This window comes from Cutaneotrichosporon oleaginosum (assembly GCF_008065305.1).
Source record: "Cutaneotrichosporon oleaginosum strain ATCC 20508 chromosome Unknown ATCC20508_contig01, whole genome shotgun sequence".
Classification (NCBI taxonomy): Eukaryota; Fungi; Basidiomycota; class Tremellomycetes; order Trichosporonales; family Trichosporonaceae; genus Cutaneotrichosporon; species Cutaneotrichosporon oleaginosum.
In genome coordinates this window covers 2,919,656-2,933,665 of record NW_027072170.1, presented here as the reverse complement: position 1 = coordinate 2,933,665, position 14,010 = coordinate 2,919,656, and the positions used below count along the sequence as shown (strand labels likewise).

Here is a 14,010-nt window from a genome sequence, read left to right as displayed (position 1 = left end):
TGCGTTTCGTGCAGCTCCCTCGACGTATAGTGGACTGATAAATCAGAAGGTGTCAGGGTTGGAATGGTAGTGCTCGTTGTCCGGCGGGAAGGGGCACATCATCGTTTGTTCGTGTCCGTGGCGCTCTTTGCGACCGTATCTGTGCCCCGTCTTCCGTGTTTGTGGCTGTTCTAGACCTTTTGTGCTGCGTGTTGCTCAATTTTGTGCTCGCTTTCAACGCCCGACTCACGTCAGGCGCCGCGCGCACGCAAAGCGTGGCACTATTGGCCTTTCGCCACCTCCGCTCGATGTCCCGCAGACGTCTACGCCACTGTGGTCTTCCTGGGTGTTCTAATATCGATTGATCCAGTCCCTGTGGTGTTTGTAAGACGAACTGTGCCAGCCGCGCGACTCTGCGTTGCATCGAGCTTCGAGGTGCACATTGTCCACCAGGAAACATAGACGGATAGCCTCAGTTGAGTGAGCGTTTTCCAGCCGATCAACAAACCACTCTCCAGACCAAGACGTTTCGCAGATTCTGATAGTGTTAGATGCACAGAGAATCAGAAAAATAGCAGTTTCTGCATGCATGGCCTGCACCGAGCTCCAGAGGGGACAAAAGTCGCGAAAGTGGCACTTTCGGCGGATGTGTGGCGCGGGCTACAGAGGTCTGATGCCCTCCCCCTTTTGCGACAGTGCTCCTACAGCTCAGAACTAGGCATAGTTGCTGCATAATGGTGTCCTATAGCAGTGAGTGGCCAAATAGGGAGGCCGTTGGCTGAGACGGCTACAGCAGAGGACGAGTAGGAACTGGCAATATGCAGGCGCGAAGAGCATCAACCTGCATCTACATCATGTAACAGCATTTAAGAGGCGGCTAATACAGCGCAGCGGCCGTGCATTTACATTGAGGAGGGCGGAAGGCCGATCTGCCACTTGACGTGGATGGGGACGGCCTTAAGAAGAGTGGGGCAGGCGGACCAGATTCGGCGAAGGCGGATGTACAGCCTACGTATACCCGACCCTCACCTCAGCGTCTTCACGCGTGTTCACGCATGACGCATGACGCAGCCGACGCATCCCTGCCTGAGCTCCATACGCATGCTCGCGTCCCAGATCAAACGTCGCAAAGCCCCGTTTGTCCGTTGATGTTGATCCCGCTGATCCTGATTCTTGATCGGAGTCATGGATGATTGAGATCACAGGTCACGTGTGGTTCCTTGATCTAGCCTTTAGATCAACTCACCGTGAGATCAAGAGCCGTGCCTGAGAGCCACACAAACAGTGGCACTTTGCCCTCCATACGCTCTGCTGTGTACATAGCCCGCATACATAACCTCCAGACTGCACCGTATCTGCTTTTCATACCGCACACTACCTCTCCTCTCGCCCACTCCACCACCACCACACTCCCACAATGGCCCGTACCAAGCAGACCGCCCGCAAGTCCACCGGTGGCAAGGCGCCCCGCAAGCAGCGTGAGTCACTGCCTCCCCCCCCGCCCCCCAGCAACCGCTAACCCCCAGTCGCCACCAAGGCCGCCCGCAAGTCGGCGCCCTCCACCGGCGGTGTCAAGAAGCCCCACCGTTACCGCCCGGGTACCGTCGCGCTCCGTGAGATCCGTCGCTACCAGAAGTCGACCGAGCTCCTCATCCGCAAGCTCCCCTTCCAGCGCCTCGTCCGTGAGATCGCCCAGGACTTCAAGACCGACCTCCGCTTCCAGAGCTCGGCTGTCCTCGCCCTCCAGGAGGCCAGCGAGGCCTACCTCGTCTCCCTCTTCGAGGACACCAACCTGGCTGCCATCCACGCCAAGCGTGTCACCATCCAGCCCAAGGACCTGCAGCTTGCCCGTCGCCTCCGTGGCGAGCGCTCTTAAGCGCACGGGCATGGGACCCCATCTTCGTATACATTTCGATTTGCTCCTTTGTACTGTCCTTGCCTGGCCGGTCTTGATGCAACCGTGCTAGCCTCGCTTTTGACGTGTAGGTGGTGGGACGGGGTGGGGCGCGTGAGCGGGCAGGAATGACCGCCGTAGATATCCCGGGGCAGGTTCGCCATTGATCTCCCGTTCCTCAGCACCCTCTGTTTGGCCACTGGGGGGTCTGCGGGTCATTTCGTATCGGCCTCGCTCTTTAGTGAAACCACGGGGTTGAGTCATAATGCCCCGTCTGCCATCGACCGCCCCACTCCGGCGTCAACTCGCCCCACCACACAAAACCATGCGATGCAGTAAATATACACAATGCTCTATCCGAACCGCGCCAATGCCCCCGTCTCCTTGACGATTTCTCCGCGCGCAATCCTGCGCTCCTTCTCCTCGGCGCGCTGCTGCGCCTCCACCTTTTCGCGCACAGCAATCTGACGTCAGCGCAACACAACCGCAGACTCACAAGAGTGGGATCCACGACATTCTTCTTCTTCTTGGACAGGAAGCGCTTCATCGCCTTGCCCTTGCCGCGCATCTTCTTCTTCGTGCGCTCGGCCTTCTGCGGGCCCTCCTCCTCCTCGCTGCCGCTCAAGCCCTGCGCGTCCGCCTCGTCCGCATCCTCCGCCTTGCCCGTGACCTTGAGGCGCTCGAGGCGGGACAGCTGGCGGAAGGAGCGGGCCTCGCGCTCGTCGTGCGTCTCGCCGCCCTTGGCCGGCGCGATGTGGCCCAAGAAGTCGGTTTCGAGCGTGATGAGGCTCGACGGGATCTTGTCAAGCACGGAGCGCACCTCGCGCTCGCGCCGGCGCGTGTGGCTCTCGAACACGTCCGCCTCGTTCGAGTCAAAGTTCGCCTCGCCGGACCCGGGGACGAGGAGCGACGACACGCCGCGCCCGTGTCCGACAGCGAGCACGTCGTCGAACGGGCAGAACTGTGCGTGGTGCACACTCAACCCGGGCGTGGGGAGGGTCAGGTACACGTTCGGCGCGGGCTTGTCCACGTTCTTGTGCGGGTCACGGTATGTCGTCACGCCCGTGCGCCCGCCGACGGCGAGAATGCCGCGGCCCGAGTACGCGAGTGTCGCGGGGTTGTTGCGCACGGTCCACGACCGCACCTCCTTGCCCCACATGCGCCCGTCCCAGATCTTGACGGTGCCGTCGAGCCCCGCGGTCGCGCAGTAGCGGCCCGCCGAGTCTGCGCTCGGATCGATCGCGATGCCCGCCAGCGGGCCGCGGTGCGCGAGCAGCTTGACGTGCGGCGTCGTCATGTTGGGCGACCACAGCGTCATCGTCCCGTTCGCATGGCCGAGGTGGATGATCGCCGAATGCGGGTTCTGCGCCATCGCCGACGGCGAGCCGAGGCGCGTCGCGAGCTGCGTCACCATCTGTCCCGTCGACACGTCGTGGTACTTTAGGTGGCCGGCGTGGCCGACCGTAGACAGCAGGTAGTGGTACGGGAGGTACTCCATGTGGGTGGGATCGATGTGCTGCTTGAGCTTGTGGAGCTCGACGCCATTCCCATCGTAGATGTAAACATACTTCTTCTGCGCGACGGCGAAGAAACTCTCGTTCTGCAGGAACTTGACGTCGCGCACCGCCTCACGCAACTGCGTCTCGCTCAACAGACGCCCCGCTTGCCAGTCAAACGTCGCGACGTGCCCCTTCGCCGACGCGATAGCCAAGTACCGCCCATTACGCGTATAGTCGACCTTGTACGGGCCCATGTTCTCGAGCTTGAGGTCAAAGCGCTTCCTGGCGCTCGACACTCCGACAGCCTGCACGATCTCGTCCTGCCCTACACGCCACGTACGCTCCTCCGCCTCTTCGTCGACCTCGATCCCGCCCTGCCCGCCGGACACGGGCGCGTTCAGCCACTCATTAACGTCCGCACGCTCGGCTTTGGCCCGCTTCGTCGCCACGTCCTGCCGCGCGACCTTGGCACGCAGCTTCTTGTCCGCTATCCTCGAGATGCTTGCGTCCGGACGCAGCGGCTCGGCGCCCTTGCCCGAGGCGAGGTTGCGCGCATGGAAGCTGCTCGGCGTGCGGGTGGTGGCGAGGATCGAGGCCGTAGAGGGGTCGACGGCCTCCTTGTCCGGCCCGCGGTTGACCGTCTTGTGCGCCGACTGCGCCTTGCTGCCGTGTGTTGGGCGCTTGCGCTTTGGTGGCCGCATTGGGCCTGCGGAGGCGATGAGAGCGTCCATGGTGGATGGTATGCAGACGAGCAGGTCTGACGATCATGGACTGAAGCGGGCCATCCAACTTTTGTTGACACCCACGTGTAAATCGGCGCAGCGGAATCAATTGTATCACTTGCCACAACGCGAGTGTTGTGCTTCGATTCATGTCGCGGCATGTTCAGTCTCACCTAACCTTGTCCGAATCCTCCAGCTCTCCGACGCAGCCATGGCAACAACAACACGGCCCGTGGCCGTGCATGCCGTCCCCCACGCGCAGGCCCACGCGCAGCAGGTCGCGCCGCGACCCAACATCTACGGCGCGACGGCACACGAGCTCCGCGCCGGCCCGCGGAATCCTCTCTTCCTGATGCTGCGCTCCGGCATCGACAGCGAGGTGGACTACGCGCTACCGCGTCTCGTGCTCGCGTCCTTTGAATACAGCGACAAGTTCCTGCTCGAGCACTACATCGACTCGGTGAGCGCGCTGCGCGAGTGGCCGGAGCGCTGGCTCGACGAGCTCGAGCGCGAGCACGCGTACTACGAACTCCTGCGCGCCGGGCGCAACGGCGACGAGCTTGCGCGCAAGGCGCTTGGCGCAGTGCCCGCATTCACCGCCAACCCGGTCGTGGAGGCGCGCGCCTCGTACTCGCTCCAGGTGTTGCGCAACTCCAGCTTCGTGGGCCAGAACGCCCGCACCATTTCGCGCACATCGTTTATCAACTTTGTCACGCGCTTCTTCGACCTGTCCCCGCCGTTTCTTCTCGAGATTGTAGCGCGGTCCCCGGAGCCTGTCCAGCACATACTCATTCTGCTCCAACAGATCTCGCCGTACCTATACGTCGGCCCTCCAATCTACAAGCTTCTCTCCGAGGTCCTTCCCTACGTCGCGACGAACACGCGCGACTCGACGGTCCTCCAGCTCGTCATCCCCATTCTCATTACTGCCTTCCAGGTGCCAACTTTTCCACCACCGCCAGACAGCTTCATTCAGCACATGCTCCACCTCCTCACCCTCAACCCCCCACCATCACTCCTCTCGATGGTGCTCGACCTGCTCGCAGCTGTGGCCCCGCAGGCGCCGTACGCACGAACTATCCTCTCGGACCCATCAATATCCGCGCACCTTCGTCAGCTCACGATCCTGCTCAAACACCAGGCCAAGACACACGAGATGGCGCTCGAAGTTCCGCCCGAAGTTCGCAGCAAGAACATTTACAACCCTGCGGCCGCGGCCCACCTTTCTCGTCAGGCAGCCATGAAACGCCAGCGGCAGCGTGAGATTGATCAGCCACAAATGGAGGTCTTTGGCGGACCAGGCGTGCAGCGCGAGGTCGGAACGGTTGCACCAACATTGAACCCCTCCATTAGGAAGGAGCTCTACACCCTGTCCGAGCCCAAGCGCTCTATCGCCTGGTGAGTTGACACGCTCGTACAGCATCTGACCACAGGATGCACGAGACCTTTGTGTACTCGTCCCAAGCGCAGCTGCTGCAGGTGTCCTTCTGGCATGCGTACCGCGACTTCTTCTCAAATCCAGCGACGGTCGAGCAGTTGTTGAGCGCCTCCGAGGTGATAAAGAACGTTCAGGTTGCGTTCCCGGCGGCGCAGGCCAAGTTGTTCACGGAGAAGGATGGCGAGCGCAAGTTCATCATCTCGGGGCTGGGTTTCCGACAGGGATCGGACGGCGCGGATAGATTTGGCTGCGTGTGGCGTGGTTGTACTTCGCCTACAGGACCATCAAACCCAGGAGAGTTGCTGGCACACATCCAGAGCGCGCATCTTGATCCGATGCCGCCGGCTTGCGCCTGGGGCTCGTGCCAGCACGCTGGAGTGACTGTGGGGCACGTCCTGACGCACCTGCCGCTCCTTGAGCCGCTGGACGTGCCACAAACGATTGCTGTTGATGCTCGTACACCGACCAACGTCCTCTACTCGCCCGTCATCACAGACAAGCTGTCCGTGCAACTTCCACACACCGAGCACATCAAGATCCAGGCGTGCGTGACACCGCACGACCAGCACCGCCAGCCTTCCGGTGCGGCCTTCCTCGCTGCTCTCGTCATCCGCGGCCTCGCGCGCAACCTCGCCACTGAGATCGCTGCCGCGCGGCCCGGCGAGGTGGGGCTGACGGACGCGCAGCGCAAGGAGAAGAAGCGGCACCTCGCGGAGGAGCGGTTCGGCCTCCCGATTCCCGACGCTGTGCTGCGCGAGGAAGAGGAAGAGGAAGACGCCGCGCGCGGCGGCGACGACTATGGCGCGGGCGCGAGCATGGGGCTGGCGGAGATCGAGCGGGCGCGGCGCGCGTTCCACGCCGTGCAGGATGCCCTGCTTGATGTCGTCAACAACAACGTGACAGGCATCGGGGCGTACATCAGCGACGCATTCGTGGTGTAGAAGTATAATAGGGTTGTAGCCATGTCTCGCTCATGTATCCGTGCGACACGGTGAGTGATGTGGGGCGAGAGGGGTCGGGGAAGCAGAGGAACACGAAGAGAAGTTGGACGAGGTCGAAACGCTGTTGGTGTTTAGCGTCGTGCGAGCACACCGACACACTGTTGATCGCTCGCCGCGATGACTCGCACTACACTGATCCCCGCCATGGCTTACATATATGCGCCTGACGCACCAACAGCCTCACCAAGCTCTCAACTCCCAATGTCCAACAACGACTCTCCCGAGTATCTGCCGAGCAGCGAGGACGAGATCCAGCGCTTGCTGCAGCAGTGCGCCATGCTGCAACGCGAGATCGACAGCCTGCGCGAAGCCCTCGCCGATGTACGAGAAGAGCGCGACGGCCTGAGCAAAGACCTCGCCGAAGCGAGGGACCCGCACACCTCCCTGCAGCGCGAGAACGTCGACCTGGGGTTCGGGATCCAGGCGCATCGTGAACGCAGGGAGGTGCGTAACGCACATGGCTCGCTGTCCCACACCCACGACGCGCTGCAGGACGAGCACGACGAGCTGCGCGCCAAGTACGAGGCGCTGTGGATCCAGCACAGCGAGCTGTGGGCCAAGTACGAGGCGCTGCGGCCCAAGGCTGCTGCCCAGGCCCAGGCCGGATGGCCTGACAGCAAGATCAAGAACGACCTGCGCAGCCCGCGCAGCCCGCGCACCCCGCGCACCCCGCATACGCCGACGTTCCCGCCGCCCCCGTCGCGCTCTGACATCGCAGAGACGTGGCGCTCCACGAAGGGCCTCACCCTGCCTGCCGTCCCGCGCGCCGAGGACGACAGCAGCGACAGCGACAGGACGGTCATGCCCACCGGCAGCACGCACACCCGCCACTTGTCCGCCGACTCGTTGGCGCGCGGCTTCCAGGGCTCGTCGGACCAGCCCGAGGCGAGCACGAGCACGTATGTGGCGCGCGGCCCGTCCGCCGCGCCCCGCTCGCCCCAGAACCGCCCGACGCCGTGCCGGTTCTACGCCGGCGGCGGCTGCCGCAGGGGCAACAAGTGCTGGTTCAGCCACGACTCTCACAACCTGTGGGTCAACAAGGACAAGGACCAGAACCTGGACAAGGGCAAGGGCAAGGGCAAGGGCAAGGGCAAGGGCAAAGCCAAAGCCAAAGAGCTGTAGCAGATATGATGTGAGGCCAGAGGGAGTTAGTGCCAGTAAATAGTTAGTTTTATCGAGATATGCATTGATGTACTTGTGAGGGAGGCTGGCTCGCCAGCTAGAAAGCGAGCGGAATTGGGCTGCATTCGACACTATGCCTAGACTGTAAGCTGGTACTCGTACTCGTCGCTGCCGCTCTGCGACACCCAGAGGACCATGGCGCTGTGCGTTAGCTTGACCGACCACGATGCAACTCACGACAGCATGACGCCCGCGTTCATCCCGACATTCGCAATGCCAAAGTAGATGTAGTCCGGATTCGACTGAAGGTACTTGAGGATGAGCACTGTCAGACTGCCGGCGAGACCGCCAGCCATAAGCGCGACGCCGATGAAGAGGACAATGCGGGCGCGGTACGCCGCCGGCCCGTCGGTGCCCCACGAGTCTCCGCTAAACGCGCTGCGAAGGTGGGTTTTGTCGAGCATCGAGGTGACGAGGAAGCCGACTGGTGTGAGTCGAGTTGCACAGCAAGGCAAATGGAGGCACGAGACGGAGCCTCGAGCCCATCGTCACTCGATCTCCCCACTACATGCCACACTCACGCGTCGAGCAGATCGCAGGCACCCAGTCCACAAATGCAATGTGCACCTCGTTATCGGACGGGATCTTGCCGTACTTGGACAGTGTGCCCGCATCAATCATGAGGAAGTACGAGGCGGTGAACTGGGCGTCAGGCTTGTCACCTTATGTACCCTACCAGTGCACCAGAGATGTACGTGCCCACCTCGCGAGCCTTGGGCCCGATGTCGAGCTTGGGCAGCGCGAAGCGGAACACGCGGCGGGGGTCGTAAGTAGCCTTGGGTCAGTAATGAGACTCTCGGTAGCACAGTCTGTCGTGGGCGCTCTTAGCTGACTCTGGCGCCCACAAAGACCGTCTCAAAAAGGCGAGCCTCTTGCTGCTGCACATGCTGGTTGACTCGCAACTCACCCGAGGGATAGACATGGCTGTGGATGGATGGAGGAGGATGAGAGCTGGATACGCAGACAACTTGCTGTTCAGCCGGCCATGACGCAGGGTGGCGATGACGGAAGCAATTTCGACCACCAGGAACATGAGATGACTGTTTGGTGGGACGCGCCTGCCTTCCTCCATCCGCAACATCCTCGACTTCGCGCTCACTCTCAACTACATCTTCAACGCACACTCATTACAGGGAGGAGACGCTGTCCACCATGGGCATCCAAGGCCTCCTCCCCCTCCTCAAGGAGGTGCAGCAGCCGCGCCACATATCTGACTTTCGAGGCAAGACGTGAGTCAACGCGTCGGCCGACAGACCCTGAGCAAGAGCTCCAAGCTGACCCCAGTCTCGCGGTTGACGCGTATGTCTGGCTTCACAAGGGCGCGTTCGGGTGCGCCGAGGACCTCGTAAAGGGCCGCAAAACGACAAAGTTTGTGGACTATGCCATGTTTCGCGTGCGCATGCTGCAGCACCACAACATCAGACCCTTTGTCGTCTTTGATGGTGGTCCGCTGCCCGCTAAGCGCGGCACTGAGGACTCGCGCGCCAAGTGAGTACTGTTGATCTGACAGGTGTCGGGTATGTGTTGTTTACCTGCTCACATCAGATCACGCGCTGATCATCTCGCCCGCGCGAGAAGCTACGAGGCGCAGGGGCGCGCCAAGGACGCGCGCGACGCGTACACCAAGTGTGTAGACATCACGCCCGAGATGGCTTACCAGCTCATCAAGGTGGGTTATGGATGTAAAGCGCAAACTCACTTCAGGCGCTTCGTGCAGAAGGTATCGACTATGTCGTGGCGCCATACGAGGCCGACGCGCAGCTGTACTACCTCGAGCGAGAGGGTGTCGTCGATGGCATCATCACAGAGGACTCTGATCTTCTCGTGTTCGGCTGCAAGACAGTCATCTTCAAACTCGAGAAGGACGGGTCGTGCGTGTCGATCGAGTCTAGGCGCTTTGGCGAGGTGCGAGAATTAGACCTGACCAACTGGACCAACCTGCAGTTTCGCCGCATGGCCATGCTGTCGGGATGCGATTATCTCCCATCAATTCCAGGAATCGGAGTAAAGAAGGCGCATCGGCTGCTCCGGCGCTGCAAGACCGTCGACAAAGTGAGGTGCTCGTTTCCAGAGCTGAGCTAACACCAGGTCTTGAAGTCTCTCCGACTCGAGGGGGCACATCTCATCCCACCCACCTACGCCAAAGACTTTGAGCGAGCCGAGAAGGCCTTCCTTTATCAGCGCGTTTTCTGTCCCCACGAGCGCAAATTGGTCCTACTCAATGAGCCACATGAGGAGCTCAGCGAAGACGACCAGCAGTGGGTCGGTTTAGATGTGGAGATTGAGATCGCTCGTGGGATGGCCACTGGAGATCTCCACCCAGAAACGCGGACACCCATCGACGACCTCTGGCCCCACTTCCAGCCAACACCACGGAAAGGCAAGGGTCTTGTCGCCGGTTCCGGCGGGACACTCGATGCTTTCATCAAGCGGATTCCGCGCACGAAGTCGACACCAGCATTGCGGCCAAGTCACCCACGCATCGGCGGACTGGCCAACGGGCCCACCAGGATGTCAGACCTCCCAAGTCTCACTCCCAAACCTCTGCGCAAATACAATTCTGAGCCAGCCCCCATCCCCCCGCCACAAGCCAGTGCTGGAACGAAGAGCAAGTTTTTCGCCAGGAAGGTTCAGCCTGTTGTTGAGGAGCCGGCAGAGGTCATCGACCTGCTGTACGAGGACTCGACACAGGTTGCGTCTCCACCTCGGCTTGAGCGCGAGGCCACTCCCGAGGATATCCCTTCGCCCATCCAGCGACACCGCTCGCTCTCACACATATCTACCATTTACAACTCACCAGCCGCGGAGCGATTGGATCTTCAGGAAGACGCCGACGACGATGACGTTCCCTTCACGTCCCCTGTATCCGTGCACTCTGGCTTTGATACCATCCCAGGCTCAACTCCGCGCAAGAGCAAGGACTTCGTCGACGAGGCTGAGCCACCTCGGCCGGAACCTTCGTCGCCGACCCCGACTCAGCGCTCGCGCTTGTCGCAATGGCTTGTTCCCCCCACACTGCCCGTCTCACAGGCTGCCGCGACGATAGCCTCGTCGCAGAGATCAGACTGGTCGGAGGAGGAGTACGGACCAGAAGATTATGTCGTCTGCGCGCCTCTGCGGCCCGTCACAAGTGTGCTCGTTCCGCCATCCTCGCCATGGCCGAGGTCTGTCCAGCCCGCGAGGGCCATACAGAGCCACCTCTCATCCGAGTCGGCACCGGACGACGAGATTGTCACGCCGTCACCTTTGAATGGATCTAAGCGACGGAGACCAGTCGAAGACTTGGACCCAGCCGAGCAAGCTCGAGAAGCACGTGCGAAGACTGTGGCCGCTGGGTGGCGAGAGAAGTACGCTCTCAAGGCAACATCCTTCACCCCTCCTGCGCGCCGAACCGGCGGCCGCCCCTCGGTCCCCGGCTTCCCCGTGACTGCCATGTCGAACGCATTGAGTCCGCTGTCCATCAATATTCCTCGCGAGTACGAGACACCGAAGGCCGCTGCACCAGCGCCTTTCCCAGCCAAGTTGCGGCACGTTGAGGCGCGCCGCCAGCCTGTTCCAGCGGCTAAACCGAGTCCTCAGCCGTTCGGCGTGTCGGGCTCGACGCTGGAGCGATTCCGCTACAAGAGACAGTGAAGACGCTACCGACCGAGGCGCGATTGTATGTATCAGTATTCTGTATTCGTAGACCATGCATGCATGATTATACACTTGGGACTTGGGGATCAGAAAGCCGCATTTCCGCTTGCCCTGGTGAGTGCCGCATTATTTCGGAGATGGGCGGGCATAGTCCGTCGTCCGGCCGCCCCGCCCCCGTACGGTTTGCCCGACGTGGGGTCACCCCACCTTCCTTGGGTCTGCCACTCTGCCTCCGTCATCACACCCAGCTTCGACACTGCTCTCTGCTCTGCTCTTGACACCACTCTCTCCACCACCATGCACGCCACACTCCTCCGCAACGCCCGCACCCCCCTCATCCAGTTCCTCGGCAAGCGCTCCTTGCCATCCTGTGCGTGTCCCCTCCCTCCGCCCGTCATTTCTCATCTCTCGACGCGACCCCTCGGCCGATTCCTCATGCCTCCGCTGCGCCACCTCTAGGTGGCAATTGGTGGTTGTCACTGGGTGCATCTCCGCCTTGGTGCTCCTCACACACCGAGGCGACCTACCGCTGCCGTTGCGCCGCCACCATGAGCGACGAGGCCGCTTGGCTCGCTCCCCGCCCCGATTGCACTCTTCCTTGCTCCTTGCACTTCCCAACCCCAAACCCAACCCCCGCTAACCCCAGCGACGCACAAGCCCGGCCCGCACCCCGCCGCGCCCAAGGAAATTGTGGAAAACTTTGCCTCGTTCAGCGCCAAGTCGCAGTCTTCGTCGTCGTCGTCGTCGTCGTCGTCTTTCTCCGCGTCCTCGCACGCCAGCGCGTACGGCACCGGCTTCCTGCCCGCCAGCAAGAAGCCATATGACTTTGAGAACTTTTGGGAGGCGCCGAGCTACCTCTGGCAGCACACTGAAATGACGGAGCGCGAAATTGAGGCGGTCATGGTGAGTTCGCGGGGTAGGAGGGCGACAGCAGAGGAAGCCGTGTGAAGGCGAGCAGCTCTCGCAAGGCGACTCCAATCGCCCGCATTCTCACTTCTCCTCTTTATCGCGTATCATCCCAAAACCCCACTAACACGCAGAGCGGCGGCGCCACCGACATCCGCACGGGGCCGTAGATGTACTGTACAGCAGCCAAGTATCCGATGCATTGTTGACACGCGTGCCAGTCTATGATATGGACATGTCTGGAGCCCTGCCGGGCCCTTTTTCTACCGTACCGTCGTTTCATCTTCTACTTCCGCACCGAGTACTTGTGCACGCACTCGAGGAACCACCCCATGTCCTCTGGCTTGACGTTGGGCGTGATGCCGTGGCCCAGGTTGGCGATCCAGCCACCTCCGGCCTCGTGGAAGCGCTTGCACACACGCGCAACCTCCTTCTCGATGCCCTCGCGCCCGCCGTAAAGCACCACGGGGTCAAAGTTGCCCTGGAGGTTGAGCTCGGGGCCGACGAGGCGGCGGGCCTCGACGGCGTCGAGGCCCTGGTCGAGGCCGATCGTGTCGTACCCCGACAGCTCGGGCTTGAGGAGGGCGAGTGACGACGGCGCGTGCACGTTGCGCGGGAACAGCGTCATGGGCACCTCGTCGTGGCCGAGGTGCTTGAGGACATGGCGGACCTTGCGCGCGATGTGGACGAGGGCGGGCAGCGCAAACTCCTGGAAGTGGTGCGGCGTGAGCTCGCCGGCCCACGAGTCGAAGACCTGGAGCATCTGGGGTCAGCGTTGTAGACGCCTCAGACTCACGGATGCACCGGCAAGAACCTGGCCGACGAGGAGGTCGGCGCACACGTCCGCGATCTTGGTGAGCAGCGCCTTGCTCTCCGCCGGCCACTTGTACAGCCAGCTCTTGCTGCGCTCGAACGTCTTACTGCCGCCGCCCTCGCACATGTATGCCATGAGGGTCCATGGCGCGCCGCAGAAGCCGATGAGCGGCACGCGGCCGGCCAGGCCCTGGCGCGTGAGCGTGACCGCGTCGAAGACGTAGCCGAGCTCCTTCTGCACGTCGACTGTGTCGGGCAGGCGCGCGAGGTCCGCCGGCGACGTGAGCGGCTGCGGGAGCACGGGGCCGCGCGCAGGCTCCATCAGCACCTCCATGCCCAGCGCCTGTGGCACCACGAGGATGTCGCAGAAGATGATCGACGCGTCCAGCGTCGGGTACCGGTCGATCGGCTGGAGCGTGAGCTTGGCCGCGAGCTCGGGCGTCTGGCAGCACTCGAAGAACGAGTGCTTCTTCCGGACCTCGAGGAATTCTGGTGTCAGTGGGGCTCGGAAGAGGCCGTGGCCGCAGCCTGTCAAAAGGGACAGTTCAAGCGTTGTGCAGCAACCGAGCAAAGACTGGCACGGCGGCTGTTTCGCAGCAGCCCCAATTCTGCCCTCAGAGTCATGCGCGTGTCCGCCGCAGCCTCTACGCTGAGGACCGTGTCATTCCCGACAGCGGCCAAGTTTGTGAGGCTCCGCGTCACCTGGCCGCACCCTCGACGATTTCACCGGCCACACTCCCAACTCACCGGGGAGGTAACGCCCAGCCTGGCGCATGACCCAAACTGGGGCGCGGGGAGTCTCCTCGCCGCGCGCGGCGCGGAGCACGAGGTCGTTCTTGATCGGGGGGAACTTGGACTCGAGGTCACGCCACGTGTCCGCGCCCTTGAGGTTGGGGATGGTGTAGGACGCCATGGTCGCGGTCGTGGGCGAGTACGGGGT

At 62.1% G+C, this 14,010-nt stretch overlaps 7 protein-coding genes across 7 annotated transcripts; 5 read left to right on the top strand and 2 right to left on the bottom strand.

Moving 5' to 3' along the window:
- Nucleotides 1–1,396: 1,396 nt before the first annotated feature.
- On the top strand, nucleotides 1,397–1,855 carry COLE_01193 (uncharacterized protein; the record flags this gene model as incomplete). Its single annotated transcript, XM_065626134.1, has 2 exons — nucleotides 1,397–1,457; nucleotides 1,536–1,855. The coding sequence occupies 2 exons, from the start codon at nucleotides 1,397–1,399 to the stop codon at nucleotides 1,853–1,855; spliced, it is 381 nt and encodes a 126-aa protein (XP_065482628.1).
- A 371-nt stretch (nucleotides 1,856–2,226) lies between these two features.
- On the bottom strand, nucleotides 2,227–4,103 carry COLE_01192 (uncharacterized protein; the record flags this gene model as incomplete). Its single annotated transcript, XM_018420676.2, has 2 exons — nucleotides 2,227–2,337; nucleotides 2,370–4,103. The coding sequence occupies 2 exons, from the start codon at nucleotides 4,101–4,103 to the stop codon at nucleotides 2,227–2,229; spliced, it is 1,845 nt and encodes a 614-aa protein (XP_018281654.1).
- A 202-nt stretch (nucleotides 4,104–4,305) lies between these two features.
- Nucleotides 4,306–6,473, top strand: COLE_01191 (uncharacterized protein; the record flags this gene model as incomplete). The annotated part of the gene is made up of 2 exons (XM_018422059.2): nucleotides 4,306–5,492; nucleotides 5,528–6,473. 2 exons carry the CDS (start codon nucleotides 4,306–4,308, stop codon nucleotides 6,471–6,473), a joined length of 2,133 nt encoding a protein of 710 aa, XP_018281655.1.
- A 261-nt stretch (nucleotides 6,474–6,734) lies between these two features.
- COLE_01190 (uncharacterized protein) lies at nucleotides 6,735–7,655 on the top strand (the record flags this gene model as incomplete). The annotated part of the gene is made up of 1 exon (XM_018425124.1): nucleotides 6,735–7,655. One exon carries the CDS (start codon nucleotides 6,735–6,737, stop codon nucleotides 7,653–7,655), a length of 921 nt encoding a protein of 306 aa, XP_018281656.1.
- A 1,212-nt stretch (nucleotides 7,656–8,867) lies between these two features.
- Nucleotides 8,868–11,348, top strand: COLE_01189 (uncharacterized protein; the record flags this gene model as incomplete). Its single annotated transcript, XM_018422060.2, has 5 exons — nucleotides 8,868–8,944; nucleotides 9,000–9,203; nucleotides 9,261–9,384; nucleotides 9,420–9,767; nucleotides 9,804–11,348. 5 exons carry the CDS (start codon nucleotides 8,868–8,870, stop codon nucleotides 11,346–11,348), a joined length of 2,298 nt encoding a protein of 765 aa, XP_018281658.1.
- Nucleotides 11,349–11,648: 300 nt separating this feature from the next.
- Nucleotides 11,649–12,427, top strand: COLE_01188 (uncharacterized protein; the record flags this gene model as incomplete). The annotated part of the gene is made up of 3 exons (XM_018422061.2): nucleotides 11,649–11,721; nucleotides 11,998–12,254; nucleotides 12,392–12,427. The coding sequence occupies 3 exons, from the start codon at nucleotides 11,649–11,651 to the stop codon at nucleotides 12,425–12,427; spliced, it is 366 nt and encodes a 121-aa protein (XP_018281659.1).
- Nucleotides 12,428–12,543: 116 nt separating this feature from the next.
- COLE_01187 (uncharacterized protein) lies at nucleotides 12,544–13,983 on the bottom strand (the record flags this gene model as incomplete). Its single annotated transcript, XM_018421150.2, has 3 exons — nucleotides 12,544–13,020; nucleotides 13,054–13,559; nucleotides 13,818–13,983. 3 exons carry the CDS (start codon nucleotides 13,981–13,983, stop codon nucleotides 12,544–12,546), a joined length of 1,149 nt encoding a protein of 382 aa, XP_018281660.1.
- Nucleotides 13,984–14,010: the final 27 nt, after the last annotated feature.